The 18,381-nt window shown below is 50.1% G+C and overlaps 1 protein-coding gene across 7 annotated transcripts; it reads right to left on the minus strand.

Annotated features, from left to right (window-relative positions):
- Positions 1 to 162: 162 nt before the first annotated feature.
- pbrm1l (polybromo 1, like) lies at positions 163 to 17,119 on the minus strand. 7 transcript variants are annotated; one of them, XM_084445817.1, is made up of 30 exons: positions 17,038 to 17,119; positions 16,609 to 16,778; positions 16,311 to 16,408; positions 15,985 to 16,132; positions 15,384 to 15,533; positions 15,152 to 15,268; positions 14,808 to 14,876; positions 14,574 to 14,672; positions 14,393 to 14,478; positions 13,193 to 13,284; positions 12,345 to 12,561; positions 11,557 to 11,698; positions 11,377 to 11,462; positions 10,438 to 10,717; positions 10,067 to 10,172; positions 8,722 to 9,361; positions 8,033 to 8,244; positions 7,355 to 7,525; positions 6,619 to 6,776; positions 5,637 to 5,882; positions 5,398 to 5,543; positions 4,633 to 4,790; positions 3,956 to 4,139; positions 3,291 to 3,498; positions 2,665 to 2,863; positions 2,270 to 2,425; positions 1,673 to 1,807; positions 1,067 to 1,131; positions 692 to 890; positions 163 to 533 (listed from the first exon to the last, which is right to left on the minus strand). In XM_084445817.1, the coding sequence occupies exons 2-30, from the start codon at positions 16,744 to 16,746 to the stop codon at positions 370 to 372; spliced, it is 4,869 nt and encodes a 1,622-aa protein (XP_084301943.1). In that variant the 5' UTR covers positions 16,747 to 16,778; positions 17,038 to 17,119; the 3' UTR covers positions 163 to 369. The 7 variants fall into 7 exon arrangements, 4 of the variants coding, with proteins under 4 accessions (XP_084301943.1, XP_084301941.1, XP_084301942.1 ...); XM_084445815.1 differs by lacking the exon at positions 1,673 to 1,807 and having other exon boundaries at positions 2,354 to 2,425; positions 10,438 to 10,729; positions 13,193 to 13,278; XM_084445816.1 differs by lacking the exon at positions 1,673 to 1,807 and having other exon boundaries at positions 2,354 to 2,425.
- Between the last annotated feature and the right edge of the window lie 1,262 nt (positions 17,120 to 18,381).

Consider the following 18,381-nt stretch of genomic DNA (forward strand, 5'->3'; position numbering starts at 1 on the left):
TGACATGGGGGGCTCCGACGGGGAGGAAGTGCATTCCCATGCAAATTGCAAATTAAAAAACATGGATATATGTTTTAAAAAAAAGCCCTCAAAGTGGTCACGGTTGTTCTTGGCACGGCATCATGGTCTGATAGCAAACAAATCAAATGAAACATTTCAATAACATATTCTGTTCAAATTTATTGTAGGAAAAAGCCAAAAAAGCACTGAAATTCATTAAGAAATCTTCACACTCATAAAAAACAAAACAAAAAACACCACACAGACTACGAAAGCTTATTCTGCTATGAAAAATAAAAATCATGACCTGACTATAACATATTGCTTCTCTATGGCCTATTATTGATCCTCGGTCCACTCCGTGAGGCTCTACAGGTTGTACGCCTGGCGGATGTTCAGAGAGTCTCTTAGCATCAGGTCTCTCAGTCTCCACAGGGCGTCGGCCATGGTGGTGTGGGCCCCCTTGCTCTTCAGCCAATGGGAGGGCAGCCGGCTCTCCTGCTCTTTGGTCAGCTGGGTGTCTCTCCGACGGGCTGATTGAACAACAGGTTAGACACGAATCCGGCTTCACACATCTCCATTAAAAACAGTACTACAACAACAACAACAACAACCACCACCACAACAACAACCAACAACAACAACCAACAACCAACACCACCACCAACAATGCCATAGCGGGCAATCTTACCTTTGAGTGTCTGGTCCCACTTGCTGATGGTGGCGGTGTCGGAGCTCAGGCCCTCGATGTATTTGAGGTAGGCTTCGGAGTGGAGCACCCTCTGGGTCTTGGGAGGCGGAGCCACAAACATGGGGCTGGTGGGCTGCCCCAGAGGACCCTGTCCTGGGTACGGAGGAGGGGCGTGCTGGCCTGGACTGAACATGCCCGGCTGGGACAGACACAAAACATTACTTTACTGTCCATCTGCAAAACTACAACCCAGTCCTTTATACAAATAATATACTTGAACAACTAAATTACAGCTATGAACGTTTACAGAGGACACAACCGGATGTGTGGAAAGACCCTGTTAGTATTGCTTTAACATTTCAGAGGATTTCCTACCTGTTGTATGTAGGTCCCAGGTCCAGGACTGCCGGCCATGCCGTTCACACCAGGCCCCATCATACCTGCAACCACCATAAACCATAAACACCACAGCAGGAGGGCGCGCCACAAGGCAGGATCCAAAGGTTTGCCAGCGTCACCAAAAAAGTCTTAAAGTAACTAGACTCCCAACAACCCATATTGGCAATATTAGCTTTAAATGGTGAGAATCCAGAGCCACATCGAGTCATTTCTCAAATTTAGCTGACAAACTTGACAATCCTACTTCGTGGTACGACCATGGATTCGTGAGGAGGTTAGTAGTTGTATTTGTATGTATTTCAACATGCCCTGCCATGTTTGTCCATGTGTTCTATTCAACTTAATGAGAACACAAACAGCTGATCTACGTGTGAGTAGTACGGAGCAGAGAACGAGAGAGGAACGGATCCAGGTCAGTGGAACCCGATCCAGGTCAGTGGAACCCATGGCGAGAGATGATGAGCCCGTGTGAGGGAGTGGTCAGGGACAGCCCGTCTGCCGGGCCAGGTGACCAGGTAACCCCGCCAGCAGAAGAGACAGGACTGAAGACACTGCAGGTGTGTCCAGGACGGGGGTCCTTACCCAGGTGGGGCATGCCAGGGTACCCGGGCATACCTGGCGGGAGGTGGTGGGGGGGGTAAGGTGGACCTATACCCAACAAGCCCTCGGGGGCTCCCTGCATGGGCATGTATGGCTGGCCATAAGCTCCCATCATGCCTTGGGGAGGGGGGTGGGGCAAGGGAAAGGACAACAACAAATCCATGCATAAGTCACATGCAACTGGCTACCAACTGACATGCACTAAATATGAATGTAAAACAAAACAGATGAACACATTAGTAGGCAAAATAAGCATGGCAAAACGAGCAAGGTTATGAATGAAATGGAAAAAAAATATAGATGGATGAATATAATTTTGTTCGACATGCGGTTGATTTGATCATGCAAACTCTCATACAAAACTAGACGTATAAAACTTTATGACTGTAGCAGCAAAAGAAATAAAACGGAACACTGCCAAATAAGAGATGCTGGAAAGTAATTGAATGGTCAAACTTTCGGGGGGGGGGGGGGGGGGGGATTACGGTTGAATCGTTTAGGCAGTTCAGCCTCATTTCTCAGCTGCTAAGTCCCAAACCCTGGCGCTGTCGTCTCTCTAATGGGGGGGGGGGGGGTTACCTGACACGGGGGTCATGGTCTGGTTTAGCATCCCCATAGTGCTGGGTGAAGGGACCACGCCCATCAGCGCCCCTACTGGGGTACCTGCTCTGGGGGACGCCTGCTGCTGGGCCGCCCGCTCGCGCTCCTGCTGCTCCACCACCTTGGCTGCCCGCTCTGGAACACACACACCACACACACACACACACGCGCACACATACACACACACGCACACACACACATGCACACACACATACATACATACACACACGCACATACATACACACAGGCACATATACACACACACACACACAAAAATCAATAACCAATCATGGAATTGTTCATATTCAAATATATATATATGTTATATACGCAGCGCTCCAACCCCCCCCCCGGTCCGTGGCGTCCCCTCTCACCCTCGTACTCCGCCTTCTTGGTGGCCTCCAGGTTCCTCCACTCCGTCCCCACCAGGCGGCTCAGCTCCCCGAACGACAGGTCCGGGTGACGCACCTTGATCACCGCCCTCATCTCGCTGCTGAACAGGATGTAGCCGCTCATGTTGATCTTCCTCTTGGCGCCCTCCTTCTTGGCCATGCCCTTCACCTTGGGAGTGGACTACGAACAGAGACGGAGAGGTCAGTCGGCGGCCCGGTCTCGACTCCCCGTCTCGCTACGGCTAGCTAACGGCGCGCCGCGTCGGCCGCCGACGTTCTACCGTCGTCGACGATCAAACCCGCTGCGGTTCTCTAACTTTTGACGCTGGCGTCAAACGTTACGCGTCGTCGATTACGACAGATCGGCTCCCTCGGCGTCCGAACGGCTGATGCCGGACGCCGGAGGTTTGCGGCGGAGCTAAGGGGGAGGAATTCCGGATGGCGGCGCAGGGCGGCGTGTGCGCTGTTTACTGAGGAAGTGTGGGGGGAAAGCGTTGGGGAAAGTGTGGGGGGAGAGCCTGCTTGGATGCGTGCGAGTGGGCGAGGGGGATCAGATCTTAGAGCTAGAGGGGTGTGTGTGTGTGTGTGAGGGTGCGTGGGTGTTAGACCTGGGGCGGGGTGTAAGGCATGACGTCCAAATCGCTTGCCAGAGGGGTCTGCATCTGAGGCATGGAGGGCGTCTCCGGGGCCTCGTCCTCGTCCTCCAGCTCCTCCAGGTCCTCGTCCGCCTCGTCCATGTCCGCCAGCTTCAGCTCCAGCTCCTCGATCTTCTTGTCCAGCAGGGGGGACGGCTCCTTTTGGGGAACAATCAGCTTCCTAGATGTGGACGGACGGAGGGGAGCGGAGGGTTGAGGGTAGGGCTGGGTATCGATTAGAATTTCAGGAATCGATCCGATTCCGATTCACAAGGTTCAGAATCGATTATCAGGATTCAATTCGATTCAATATCGATTCGGTTAGTGTTACTAAAACCTTTTTTAGCTGTAACCTTCATTACATGACTGCCAAGTTATGCAACACATCAATACTAGGGCTGGGTATCGATACTGATTTCCAAAAGTGAATGAATGAATGAATGAATGAATGAATGAATCATTGAATGAATGAATGAACTATTAATTCCTTCATTCATTAAATAAAAGATCAATTTTGGGATTCATGAATCTATTTTTTTTAACCCAGCCCTAGTTGAGGTCAGCTTGGAGAAAGCCCGAGCTAATCATCACCCACCCCCCGCCCCGCCCCCCCCCGGCAAGGTAAGCCGGGCCCCCACCTGAAGTAGTAGACCTCGTCGTCCACCACCTTGGCGGACAGGGAGAAGCGCTTCAGGCCCTTGAACTTCTTCATTTGCTTCTCGCTCTCGATGTAGCGGCTCTCGCACAGCAGGATGTCTTCCTCGGACACCTCCGTGGGCCGGCAGGACAGGTAGTCCTTGAAGGAGGACACCATGCATTTACCTGCCGGAGACAGAGAGGGGGGGCATCAGCTGTAGGACCAATAAACAACCTAAGACGGATTCCAGGGGTTAAAACTAGATCTAGTTTGATTACAAACAGTGCCAGACTTAAGAGAGGCACAGTCACGCTTGTTAAAGTTATTATTATTTGGATTAAATGCTTAAACTCTGTGTGTAGGCCTTTAAAGAAGAAAAAAAAAACACCATCAGTGTAGCCATTTTCCTACACGCAAGACAAAATGGCGGGAAAACGTGACATCGCCGGACTGGTTTGTTTTGAAGTTTTTCTGTGATTTTCCGCCATTCCATCTTGTGTAGGGAAGCGGCTACACTGATAGGGATTTTTAAAAAGGCCTACTCAGCATTTAAGCATTTAATCCAAATAATATTAACTTCAACAAGCATGACTGTGCCCCTTGTCAGTAAGATATGTGGGAGGAGGGTGTGTGTGTGTGTGTGTGTGTGTGTGAGAGAGAGAGGCCGTGCCGTCGTACTGAGGATGCAGGTCATGGGACAGGTCTCCTCCAGGTTGCTCAGGAACACCTCTCTCTTGTAGAACATCTTCGTGGGCTCATGTTCCGTCTCCTCAGGGTGGATGAAGATGGGTCCGAAGAAGAAGGCAGCTCCATCGCGCACCCACATCTTCTCAATCCTACCCCACGAAAACCAGATCATCATCATATCACACGCACATCTTCTCAATCCTACCCCACGAAAACCCAAACATCATCATATCACACGCACATCTTCTCAATCCTACCCCACGAAAACCCAAACATCATCATATCACATGCACATCTTCTCAATCCTACCCCACGAAAACCCAAACATCATCATATCACACGCACATCTTCTCAATCGTACCCCGCCAAAACCCGAACATCATCATATCACACATACATCTTCTCAATCGTACCCTGCCAAAACATGATCATCATATCACACGCACATCTTCTCAATCCTACCCCACGAACCCGAACATCATCATATCACACGCACATCTTCTCAATCATACCCCGCCAAAACCAGATCATCATCATATAACACACACATCTTCTCAATCCTACCCCACCAAAATCCAAACATCATCATATAACACGCCCATCTTCTCAATCCTACAATACCAAAACCCAAACATCATCATATCACACGCAGATCTTCTCAATCCTATCCCATATTGATATCCATAGTACTACTGGAGCTTGTTTGACTACCCTAGCCCCTAACAGTGACTACTGAACACACCGGGAGCTACCCACCTGCCGATGCGGTGACGAACCAGACCGTGGGACTGGATGTAGACGCAGTCGCCCACTTTCATCCACATGTTCTTGTAGCACAGCTGGTCGTAGTACTGACAGCCTGGCTCGCCTCCACTCACCTCCACAGGAACATCCTCTCTCTCCTGACACACACACACGCACACAGTTACCAGTGCTCAGCGGGGATGGCGCTATCCTCCCGCTGGTCCGTTTGAGAGCGTCCGAATTCCCCTCACCTTTACCACGAAGCTGCTGCCGTCTACGTGGGACACGGCCAGCGGTTTCTCCAGGTCGTGCTTGGCGAACATGGACGCCACCCGGACCACGGGCAAGGGCACGTCCCGGGGGACGAACCTCACGGAGCCGACGGGCATGGCCCATATCTTGATCTTCTTGAAGGACTTGCTCCTGGCGGAGTAGCGCGACTCGCAGATGTACACGTCCTCCGGTCTGAAGCCCTCCGGATGCAGCTTGAAATAGTCCTGAACGGAGAGATCGCCGCATGGACTGTTAGACGGGTGTAGACGGCACAGGGACGCCTCAAATCTGGGTCAGCCGGGTGGTTTTTACACACACTAGAGATGTGTTCGGAATCGCTCACTCGTTCTCTCACTCCCTATTCCCTATATAGGGTTCAGCATGTAGTGAACTACCTAGGGAACGGAGAAAATGTAGGGTACATGCGCCGTTCCCTGCAAATCAAGGTGAATTGTGGGTAATAAATAGTGGAGTATATAGGGAACGAAAATTCCGTGGAGAATTCGGACACTACAAACAAAATGGCTGAGGCCCTATATAGTGCACTATATAGTGAATAGGGAGCGATTCCGAACACATCTTAGGAATCTTCTCTGGTCAGTTGGTGCATAAGGGTGTGTCCACCAAAACCACAGACAGCGAACGTTAGCACTGGCTAACATTAGCTAGCTTTCTTAACTTGGCAAGTTAGTCTGCAGTCTGTAAACACATGACATGGCAAGTACAGTAGGTGTAAAACATCGGTAGCCTAGCCAGCTCTAAACTCCAGCTTTAGCGTGCTCAAAGCAGCGGTAGGCTTGGCGCTGTTCAGCTACATACAGCTTGCCGGTGGACACACACACACCCTAACACCGAATGGTCGGAAAAACAACACAAAACAGGGTGCACCAACGCACCGTGGCAGCCATCTTGGCTAATCGTCGTGTAGACGCTGCCGGCTCGGTTTCACCCAGGCCTTACCTTCACAAACATGACCATGCATTTCCCGACGATTTTGCTGACGGGCGCTTTGTTGAAGTAGTCGCTCTTGAACACCTCTTTCTCCAGGAACTTGCGCGTGGCCACGTGGAAGGTCTCGCTGGGTCTGTAGAACCAGCAACCGTACAGCCACTTCTCCCCTGCACAGAGAGCCGGGCAGAGGCAGCAGGGTTGGTGTTCAGGAGGAGGGTTAGGTACCGTAGGTCCTTGGTTGACCCCCCGGTTGTTGGAGGTCAGTGGAGGGTTAGTGAAGGTGTGCACAATGGGCGGTTGTGTGGGAAGTTCTGGGAACTTGGGATGGGAGACTTATGAATGGGTGTGTGTTGCTCAGTGACTGTTCAGTTGGTTACTAGTCTCAACGCCAGACCCGTGAGAGTTCTTTCGCTGATACGCTACGTAAGCTACGCTAACTACGTTACTGCGTGCTGCAGATCTCTCTATGCGTCTGGGACACTTCACGGGAAAAATCTGGTGTTCAAATCCTGGCAGTTCATTGGTAGAGCCGGAATCCCGGCGACACCAATCAGCAACAATTTTTGCAATCAAGTCTTCCCACCCATAGACATGCCCCGGCCATCTAACCTGGGCTAGCGTCTCTCGTTTGCTGCTACGACCTGTCACTCTTTCAATTTTGACCCATTGCTACGCCCTCAGGACACCATCTTGGGCGCAGCGATTCAACGTAATATTTGAGTCTGGAGAGAGACTAGTCGGTTACCTGCTTCGTTCTCCCACAGGCGTTCGATGCAGACGATGTGAGGCTTCAGGTTGGCCTCGGCTGGCTGCACGTAGACACAGTCTCCCACGTGGTAGGTGCTGTTCTGGAAGCTGCAGTCCTGGCTGTAGCTCTGCCACGCGGCCCCGGGCAAATCCTCCGGTTTCTCCCCCTCTGGAAGAAAGACACTTTGAATCAAACTCACATCCCAAGTCAACGACATGTCAATCACACCCAGCCCTGGATCAGTCAGACACCGGTTCTCCTCTCAGTCTCAACATCTAACCCCTGTTCTCCTCCTCCCTGTTCTCCTCCAGTCTCAACATCTAACCCCTGTTCTCCTCCTCCTGTTCTCCTCCAGTCTCAACATCTAACCCCTGTTCTCCTCCTCCCTGTTCTCCTCCAGTCTCAACATCTAACCCCTGTTCTCCTCCTCCCTGTTCTCCTCCAGTCTCAACATCTCCTCCTGCTCTCCTCCTTCCTGTTCTCCTCCAGTCTCAACATCTCCTCCTGTTCTACTCCTTCCTGTTCTCCTCCAGTCTCAACATCTAACCCCTGTTCTCCTCCAGTCTCAACATCTCCTCCTGCTCTCCTCCTTCCTGTTCTCCTCCAGTCTCAACATCTCCTCCCTGTTCTCCTCCGGTCTAATCTCCTCCCTTTTCTCCGGTGTCACCGTCTCACCCCGGCTCTCCTCCTCCCTCTTCAGCTTGTCCTCCTCCATCTCCCGGGGCAGCTTCTCCCTCTTCTCCTGGTCCACGTCGCTGTGCAGGTGCTTCTGGGTGTAGCTGAGCGCCGGGGACAGCAGGATCTCTCCGTTCTTGCACAGCTCGTCTCGGATCTTGATGAAGAACTGCTGCAGCTCCACGGAGTCCTCGAAGATCTCAGAGTCCGTCCTGTAAACGGACGAGACTAGGAGGGTTAAGAAGGGTCTGAGAAGATCTAGTAGTAGTAGAGTAGTTTAGCAGAATATTATATTATTATATATTACCTACTAGTGTAGCAGAATATTATTTTATTATATATTACCTACTAGCGTAGTAGAAGATTATATTATGTATTACCTACTAGTGTAGTAGAATATAATATTATTATATATTACCTACTAGGGTAGTAGAAGATTATATTATTATATATTACCTACTAGGGTAGTAGAATATAATATTATTATATATTACCTACTAGGGTAGTAGAATATAATATTATTATATATTACCTACTAGGGTAGTAGAAGATTATATTATTATATATTACCTACTAGGGTAGTAGAAGATTATATTATTATATATTACCTACTAGTGTAGCAGAATATTATATTATTATATATTACCTATATATAATATATTATTACTAGGCCTTCTCCAGCCCCTCACCTGTTCAGACGTCTGGCCTTCTCCAGCACCTCGAACATGTGCTCCTGGAAGACATCCAGCCTCCTGTAGCGCCCGCGCTCCACGTTGGCCCTGACCACGTCGAAGTTGAGCGGCGGCCTGTCCGGCCCGGCCGGGTCCAGGGCGGGGACCTCGGCCAGCGAGTCGCTGTAGCAGCGCCCCTCCTCATCCTGGTGGCCCAGCACGGACACGAACAGGTTCCGGACCAGCTCCCTGACCAGCGCGCCCACGGCCGGCGCCGCGCCCTCGTCCCCGCCCTCCTGACGCCGCCGCGTCTCCAGAAGCACGCGGTGCAGCACCAGGGCGTCCCGGTAGATCAGGGACTCGGGTTCGTTGTAGGTGCACGCGTTGTTGAACATGAGGGCGAAGTCCTCCACCAGCGCGTCCACGTCCTGGTAGCGCCCGGCGGCCATGTGGCTCCGCAGGCGCTCCATGTCGATGGGACGCTTGATGGTGGCGTAGTAGTCGGGCAGCTCGGCGCGCGACGGCAGACGCAGGAAGATGGTGCTGAGGCGGCGGCCGCGGCGGTCCGTGTAGCCGCGCACGGCGTCGTACAGCTCGTTCAGACGCTGCTGCAGGGGGGTCAGGTACTTGGACTTCTTCGGAGAGACGCCGCTCTTTCCTGGAGGGCCGTCGGAATCAGAATCTATTCGTTTAGCCGGGTAGGTTTCACAACATACTAGGAATTTGTTCTGGTCAGTTGGTGCATAACACTGATTGAGACGACATTTGACAGGGTGCAAGGACAAGACGGGACAGTGCAAACGAACAGTGGTAAATAGGGATGCACGATACATCTGCAATCATAACGGTATCGGCAGATGTTAGTCATTTTTTTATATATCGGTCCGATGTGCAAAACAGGGCCGATGTGAACAGCAGATCATTATTTCTGTCTAGCTGCTTTCTGTCTAGCTTTCTGTGTCTTGTTTTTGAGGGGAGACAATGTGATAAATCTATGATTTATCGGCTTTTCCAAATGTTTCGTAAATAGAGACCGTGTTTCCATGTGTTTTTCAGTATGTAGAACATTTGATTATCATAGAAACTTGTTTTTATACAGAACATATCGACGTCAGTAAATATCGGTTATCGGCCATGACAGCAATGTTAATATCCGTTATCGGTATCGGCCAAAATGTTCATATCGCACATCCCTAGTGGTAAATACAAAATTCATATACAGAATGCAAAGTGGGATTTGTGTATATACCGTATGTGTTGAGTGTTGATGTGTGTGTGATGTTTTTATACAACCAACGTGTGTGCCGTTGTGATGTGTGTGTGCAGTAGGGGGGGGGGGGGCAGAACCGAGGGGCAAACCTACTGAGTTTGAGCTTGGGAGAACCCATGTCCTCCTCGTCAGGAGCCGGCCCAAGCTCCTTCCTCTTGTCCTTCAAGACCTTCTCTAGAATATCAGCGTCGTTGTAAACCTTCAAACAAAACCCAACACAAACAACAAATCGTAACCTCGTTAGATTCACTGAATCAAATTCATCACAAGAGCACCAGGTTGAAAACACATTTGTTTTAAGACTAAGTATCAGAGTAGCTCTTTATTATCTTTCATTATGCTTCTATTGTGTTGTCTACTGTTTTTTGTTGTTGTTGTTGTTGATTGAAATGGAAAGCACTTTGGTCAACTGTTGTCGTTTTAAATGTGCTCTATAAATAAAGTTGGATTGGATGGCGTCCCACCTGAGAGCCCTCCTCGTTGTAGTGGCGCGCGTTTCGGAACATGAGCCTCATGTCGTCCATCAGGGCCTCTTCGGTGGCGTAGCGCTCGGAGCGGATGTTGTGCTCGATGGTCTTCAGGTCCATGGGCTCCAGGATGACCTTGTAGTAGTCGGGGTAGTCCTTCTTGGAGGGCTTGACCATGAACAGGTCGCAGAGGCGCCGCACGGTCCCCGCCTCCTTGGCGTCCGCAACCGCGGCGTAGAGCGCCTTCAACCGGTTCTTCTTGGTGTTCTTCTTATGGCTGCCAGAGAGACTTGATTGGTTGATTGATTGATTGGATTTAATTGATGGATATTGCACACATTAAAATCCAAGGGATAGCATGTAAAAATGTAAACGCTTGTTTCCAACACGGTCCCAGATGTCTTAAAAACAGGAGACAGTAACGCATAACATCTATGTAAAATCCTCCAAAACAATAATCAACAACAATTTCAAAAACAACCATGATATATAAAAAATAACAGTCATTACCTTACATTACAGTGTAATGTAATGTACAGTCATGAAACTCCAATCCCTGTTCAACAATCCCCGTTAGTCACAGTCAATACAGTACATCCTAACAGCTTTGCACAGAAGGAAAATATAATAACGAGATAGGAAAAATCACAATGATGATTAGAACAGCAATGCCGTGCAAAGTTTCGTTTCTTTCATAAAACCAAAGTTTGCAGGCACAGAAGATGTGAGTAGCGGTAGCCATAGAAGTGGTGATTGTTGGTGGACGCCCCGGCCACTTTGTGTGTGTGTGTGTGTGTGTGTGTGTGTGTGTGTGTGTTTCGCCGCCTACGCCTCGTGGTGTGCGCGTCTCACCGCGTGATGAAGAAAGACGTCTGTTGTTTGTTTTGCGGTAGTGAGGCGGACCTGTCTAGAGGCGGGAGGGGAGAGCGCTCGTACCTCTTCCTCTTGGTGCTCCCTGCGTCGGAGGACAGGATGCTGTCCCCGTCCTCGTCCTCCCTCCTCAGCAGCTCCCTCTTCTTCATCTGGAGGACACGGGACGAAGAGCGTCAGAAAAACAACCAACGCAAGTGAGCCTGACCGCGGAGAGAGAGAGAGGAGAGGAGGGAAACGCCTCACCTGCATCATCTGCTGTAGCCGGACCGCTCGCTTGTAGATGCCGGAGTTGGGCATGTTGTAGCGCTTGGCGTTCTCCAGCATGGTGGCGAGGTCCGCCTCCATCTGCTCCACGCTCTCGTACTCGCCGTTCTTCATCTTCTCTCTGGGGGGGGGACCGGCGGAGGACGAGGTTAGACCGCCGGACTCCGGCCCGGTGAACCGTACTCGCCGCGGGAAAGAATCAACGTTTTCACGGTCGAGTCTGAACGAATTGAGCGGGCGGGAGTACTCGCCTTGACGGATGGACTCATTCAGCCAATCGGCGTCACAAAACATAGATCAAACTTTTGCCAGCATCACAAAACATTGATCAAACTTTTGCCAAATCCAGTCGGAAGAACGACAAAAACGACTTTTCCGCTGGGAAACCCCACTAGTGCATACTCTTGTTCTTGTTTAATTGTTGTTATTGATCTCATTTCTGCAATAACTGCACTGATGGCTGTGTTTATTCATCTAACGTTAACGTTAGCTATCGTTGCTTCATTCTACTAGCAAACTCCTGTTGTAGTTCTCGTCATCATCTACGGGAACCAATCAGGGACTGGGGGGGGGGGGGGGGGGGGCGGAACAGCAGTTAAAATGCCGTCTCCTGATTGGTGCCCCCGTTTTCTGGGAAAACTCAAATCGTTCTGGTGCGGCTGGAAGTGCAGACTAATCATGAAAACATCGGGTTATTTTCCGCGGTGAGTCTACGGTGACGCCCGACTCCCCGGGAGTGGTGCGTGTGGTCAGTGGACGCTGCTCACCTGATCTGCTGCAGGGCGATGGGCTGTTTGATCTGCTGGTAGTAGTCGGGGTACTCCCTCCTGGAGGGCAGCTGCTGGAAGGGTTCGGAGAGGAGCTGGCCCTGGCTGTTCCGCCCCCCCCTGACCGCCTCGTACAGCTGGAACACGGGGCTGCTCATATCCATGCTGGAGCTCAGACACTCGGCCTCCGACTCGCCCTCGTCGTAGCGCACTGACCCTGGAGCACACACACACACACACACACACCGGTCTGACCTAGGAACATACACACACAGGTCTGACCCTAGGAACACACACACAAACACACACACAGATCTGACCCTAGGAACACACACACACACACACACACCGGTCTGACCTAGGAACATACACACAAACACACACCGGTCTGACCTAGGAGCATACACACACAGGTCTGACCCTAGGAACACACACACCGGTCTGACCTAGGAGCATACACACACAGGTCTGACCCTAGGAACACACACACCGGTCTGACCTAGGAGCATACACACACAGGTCTGACCCTAGGAACACACACACAAACACACACCGGTCTGACCTAGGAGCATACACACACAGGTCTGACCCTAGGAAGACACACACGAACACACACACAGGTCTGACCATAGGAACACACACACAAACACACACACAGGTCTGACCCTAGGAACACACACACACAGGTCTGACCCTAGGAACACACACACAGACACAGGTCTGACCTAGGAACACACACACAGATCTGACCCTAGGAACACATACACACACACAGATCTCACACATACACACACGCAGATCTCACACATACACACACGCACACTCAGGGCTGTGCTGCCCATGCTTACCAGCGAGCAGGGCGTCCTCGTCGCTCTCCGAGCCGTACTGCAGGGCCAGCGTGATGGCTGACAGGCGGTCTCCCTGGGCCGAACGCCTGTTCCTGACCACACACAGACAGGTCAGAGGTCAGAGACAGGTCAGAGAGGTCACACAGACAGGTCACACAGAAACAGGTCAGAGAGGTCACACAATCAGGTCAGAGAGGTCACACAGAGACAGGTCAGAGGTCACACAGAGACAGGTCAGAGGTCACACCGAGACACGTCAGAGAGGTCACACAGAGACAGATCAGAGGTCACACCGAGACAGGTCAGAGAGGTCACACAGAGACAGGTCAGCGAGGTCACACAGACAGGTCAGAGAGGTCACACAGACAGGTCAGAGAGGTCACACAGAGACAGGTCAGCGAGGTCACACAGACAGGTCAGAGAGGTCACACAGAGACAGGTCAGCGAGGTCACACAGACAGGTCAGAGAGGTCACACAGAGACAGGTCAGCGAGGTCACACAGACAGGTCAGAGAGGTCACACAGAGACAGGTCAGCGAGGTCACACAGACAGGTCAGAGAGGTCACACAGAGACAGGTCAGAGAGGTCACACACAGACAGGTCAGAGAGGTCACACAGAGACAGATCAGAGGTCACACCGAGACAGGTCAGAGAGGTCACACCGAGACAGGTCAGCGAGGTCACACCGAGACAGGTCAGCGAGGTCACACAGAGACAGGTCAGAGAGGTCACACAGAGACAGGTCAGAGAGGTCACACAGAGACAGATCAGAGGTCACACAGAGACACGTCAGAGAGGTCACACAGAGACACGTCAGAGAGGTCACACAGAGACAGGTCAGCGAGGTCACACAGAGACAGGTCAGAGAGGTCACACAGAGACAGGTCAGAGAGGTCACACAGAGACAGGTCAGCGAGGTCACACAGAGACAGGTCAGCGAGGTCACACAGAGACAGGTCAGAGAGGTCACACAGAGACAGATCAGAGGTCACACAGAGACAGGTCAGAGAGGTCACACAGAGACAGGTCAGCGAGGTCACACAGAGACAGGTCAGCGAGGTCACACAGAGACAGGTCAGAGAGGTCACACCGAGACAGGTCAGAGGTCACACAGCCAGTTCAGAGGTCACACACCCACCCGCAAGTCATCTAACAGGCAGATATCCTGGTCAGCTCTGTGTCTCGGAGAGGTAGAATACCTGATACGCAGACTGGATTTGGTGGGCTCAGCATGTTCAATTTCAGTCTTCCGCTGGTAGAAGATCTTCTTGATGGCGTTAGCGTCCTACATAGTAGAGAGGCATGAGACTTACTCCACACGACACTTTAAAAAGGCGGGCAGCACTACAGCACAATAAGAAACGGTGCTTAAATAGGTACCTTGAAAACCTGAGATCCTGGTTCATTGTATGTTTTGGCATTCTTTGCCAAAAGGTCAATGTCCTTGGCCATGGCTGTGACACTCTTATAGTATCCAATCTAATGAGGACAATTCGATTTTCAGAAAGAAGTATCATATTTAATCAAGCAAACAGAAATGCATATTTCAACAGTATGTCAATGCAGATTCCCCTGCAAATAAGCAAACACAATTTACAATCAACCAGTTAATACCTGTATTCTTTGAGCAACGGCTCTCAGATCGATCGGGTCTTTAATAACGGCATAGTAATCCGGGTAGTGCTGGAGGAAGAGGCAGGAAGAAGAGACACGGTAAAAGCAAGGATTACACATCCTGGTAGGCTGTATGGATTACACATCCTGGTAGGCTGTATGATTACACATCCTTTAAGCTGTATGATTACACATCCTTTAGGCTGTATGATTACACATCCTGGTAGGCTGTATGGATTACACATCCTGGTAGGCTGTATGATTACACATCCTGGTAGGCTGTATGATTACACATCCTTTAGGCTGTATGGATTACATGAGTTGCTTGTGGGGAGTGAACGTACCATTTTGGAGGGCAGCTTCTGGAACAGTTCACTGATAAGCCGTCCTGAGGGATCCGTGTACGCCACTACAGCCTCCAGGAGCTGCTCTAGCACCTCCTTCAGACAGCTGGGCGGGGTCTGGCGATCAGAGAATGCAGATAAGCAGGGACAAGTTCCACAAACGACCACAGGGGGGCGGGGCTAACATACATACTGAGGCGAAAGGCCTCTGGCGGAACGGCGCCGGCCTCACCTCGTCCTCGGTAGAGAGGCCAGGGTTCTCTGCGTCCTCGCCGTCCTCGTCGTCGTCCTCCTCGCCGTCACCGGGCTGCACAAACTCGTTCCTGGTGTGGATGTAGACCTCCCACAGCCTGCAGGCCGCCTGGTGCTCCTCCCTGTCCGCCTGCGGGGGGGCGGGGGTTAGAGACGGGAACTTGACCGAGACGCACCTACGGCTCCGTGCCCAAAACACACCAACCAAACAGTCTGACTTTCTGGACGTTTCAACATACTCAGAATCACCTTGACTAAGGGGTTGAAAAACATTAATAAATAGTTTCGAAGGACGACTTGCCCATGTGTTTGCCGTCAGCAGGCTGAGAACGTGTAAATGGAAAGACCGCCAGCGCTGTGTGAACACCGTGGATTTACGATGCTGACTTTGGGGTGAACAGGCTGGCCAATAAGTGGTCAAGAGAAGTAGATCAACGATTGGTTGAGTGTGTTTATTATGGGCTTGTGATCCCCTAGAAAGCGTTATAAATACCTGCTGGAGAGAATTTCTCTTTCACCTTGTACTGTCGACCACCCTAACCCTAACCTTGTAGTAGCATTTAGATAACCCTAACCCTAACCTTGTAGTAGCACTTAGCATTGTTGAACAGGAGTTGGAAGTCAGAAGTGAGCTGATCCACGTCTTGGTAATCCTCTGATTTGAGCTTCTGCTGGATCTTGGTCATGTCGATGGGTTGAGACACAACGTCATAGTAATCAGGCTGGTTCCTGGGGGGAGAGAGAGGGAAGGTTATCTGGGCATTCTGCGCCTTTCTGGCACCACACATCCCATGCTTGGATTAAAGGTAGACAATTCTAAAGATAAGTGTCAATTGTGTATGAAAAACATTAGGTACGGCAGTCAGATAGCAACTTAATTCGCTAGCTTGTTGGAGCTGGTTTATACCTTCTCTTTGGTACTCTCGTGAACCATTCCGCTAGCAGTCTCCCCTGTTCATCCTTGTGGTCCCTGACAGTGTTGTACAACTCATGGCACACTGCAATCTGTTGACAGAAAAAAAAAACGGTGTTGTGCTCATTCTGTCCACAAGCAAAGCTCACCAGTTAATAGTCACTGACTGCATACTGTATAAACAATGACATGAGGTAGACAATAGCTATTTTAGCTAAGTATGCTAACTCAACACTCTCATATCATTGCTAATATCTCAAATACAAAGAGCATGTGAGGTGCATCTTCTCACAGGATCCACGGTAGGGACGTTGGACATGCGTCTCCTCTTCCGTCCGCTGCCGGGGGTGGACAAGGAGGTGTCCTCGAAGTCCCCGCTCACACTGCTGGAAGGAGAAGTGGCTCTTCTCCTCTTAGAACTCATTGCCATGAGTTCACAGATCAAGTACTCTGTAAAATGATCTACAAAACAAGAAAAGGGGCTAAAAGTCACACCAGTCGTATCTAATATGCTGCTACGAAATATCTGGCTAAACTAATGTTTACATCAAGTGACTGTGCCGTTATATTGGATTAGGTTAGCAAACAAAGCGAGCGGTAGCTATGCTAGCAAACGTGAACGCAAGCAACACAGGCTCAAGAGGCTAACTTAGACACTAGCGAAGGGATCGTTTATATTATCTATACGGGAACCATGGCGAGGCAAGACTATCAGTCTCACCTCAAATTCAGTGGGTATAGCTTGATCAATATAACGTTATTTCCATGAGCAGAATAGTGTGTCAACTTGCAAGCTAGAGAAGCAGTGAATAAAACTCATCCGGTGGTCTTGCAACGCATTTCAAAATAAAAGTCATGCAAAAACAAATGTAGCCTACTTTTTCTTAGTTGAATACATGTAAAAATAACAAATTTGGTCAAAAAATACGATCGAAAACACAAATAAAAAATGTCTTTACAAAACCCCCACCATAATCTAATGTTCAGACACATTTCAGACCATGCTCTTATTTTGAAAACAGATTGCGCTTAGTCTCACGCGCTACCCGGAAGCTGTTTTTTTTTCTGACAACAAAGAGGCCGTGGTGGTTGGTGCTAGAATGGATCTTCCGGAGGAAGTGGTAACGTTACTGCCTTTTTGTCCCTTTCACCGGGAATTACACGCGATACGGGTGAGTTTGAGCTAGCTAACTTGTGTGTAACGTTGTTAGTTCACCAGAGAAGTAAAGTTAGCAAGTTAACTAGCTAGCTATTGCTAACGTTTGTTAACCCAAAGCAGTGACGTTAGCCAGCATCCCGAGAGTAAACGACTTAGTGGTTAGCTGCATATTGGCAAGAAACGAAAATTATGTTACGTTGTTGTTCGCTAACTTTAGTTAAAGTTTGAAAGCAAGCAAGCTAACGTAAAGGGCAATGCTCGTTTTTGACAACCTGGACCTTTTTAACGACATATTATAAGAAGTTTGACTCACCGAGATCACTTTGGTTTCGGCCGCTAAACGGTTGTTTTCATCAATCAGATTGGATGAATCGACAGTTGAGATTCCTCAACGCGAGCCATTGTTGTGGTTTTCAAATACGGGGTCTTTAGCCTCTGTAATATGATCTTTACACGCCTTTCCCCACTTGCTCCAGCACGCATGCGCACAGGCCAGCGCGCAGACTGGCTATTCTCCGGCTCACATTCTCTGCGCTACGATCGGATTGTTGCTGACGAATGACGACGACAATATTCTCGGCACCAACAACGATCGTAGCGCAGAGAATGTGAGCCGGAGAATAGCCAGTCTGCGCGCTGGCCTGTGCGCATGCGTGCTGGAGCAAGTGGGGAAAGGCGTGTAAAGATCATATTACAGAGGCTAAAGACCCCGTATTTGAAAACCACAACAATGCCTCGCGTTGAGGAATCTCAACTGTCGATTCATCCAATCTGATTGATGAAAACAACCGTTTAGCGGCCGAAAATAGATTTTGAGAAACTGCATTCTCGGTGCCCCGACCACCGCCATTACATGGATATACTGGCTCGCGCTGGATTTTAAATTTCTTCTACAGGCCTCCGAAC

The sequence above is a fragment of the Borostomias antarcticus genome (genome assembly GCF_949987555.1).
Source record: "Borostomias antarcticus genome assembly, chromosome: 11".
Taxonomy (NCBI): domain Eukaryota; kingdom Metazoa; phylum Chordata; class Actinopteri; order Stomiiformes; family Stomiidae; genus Borostomias; species Borostomias antarcticus.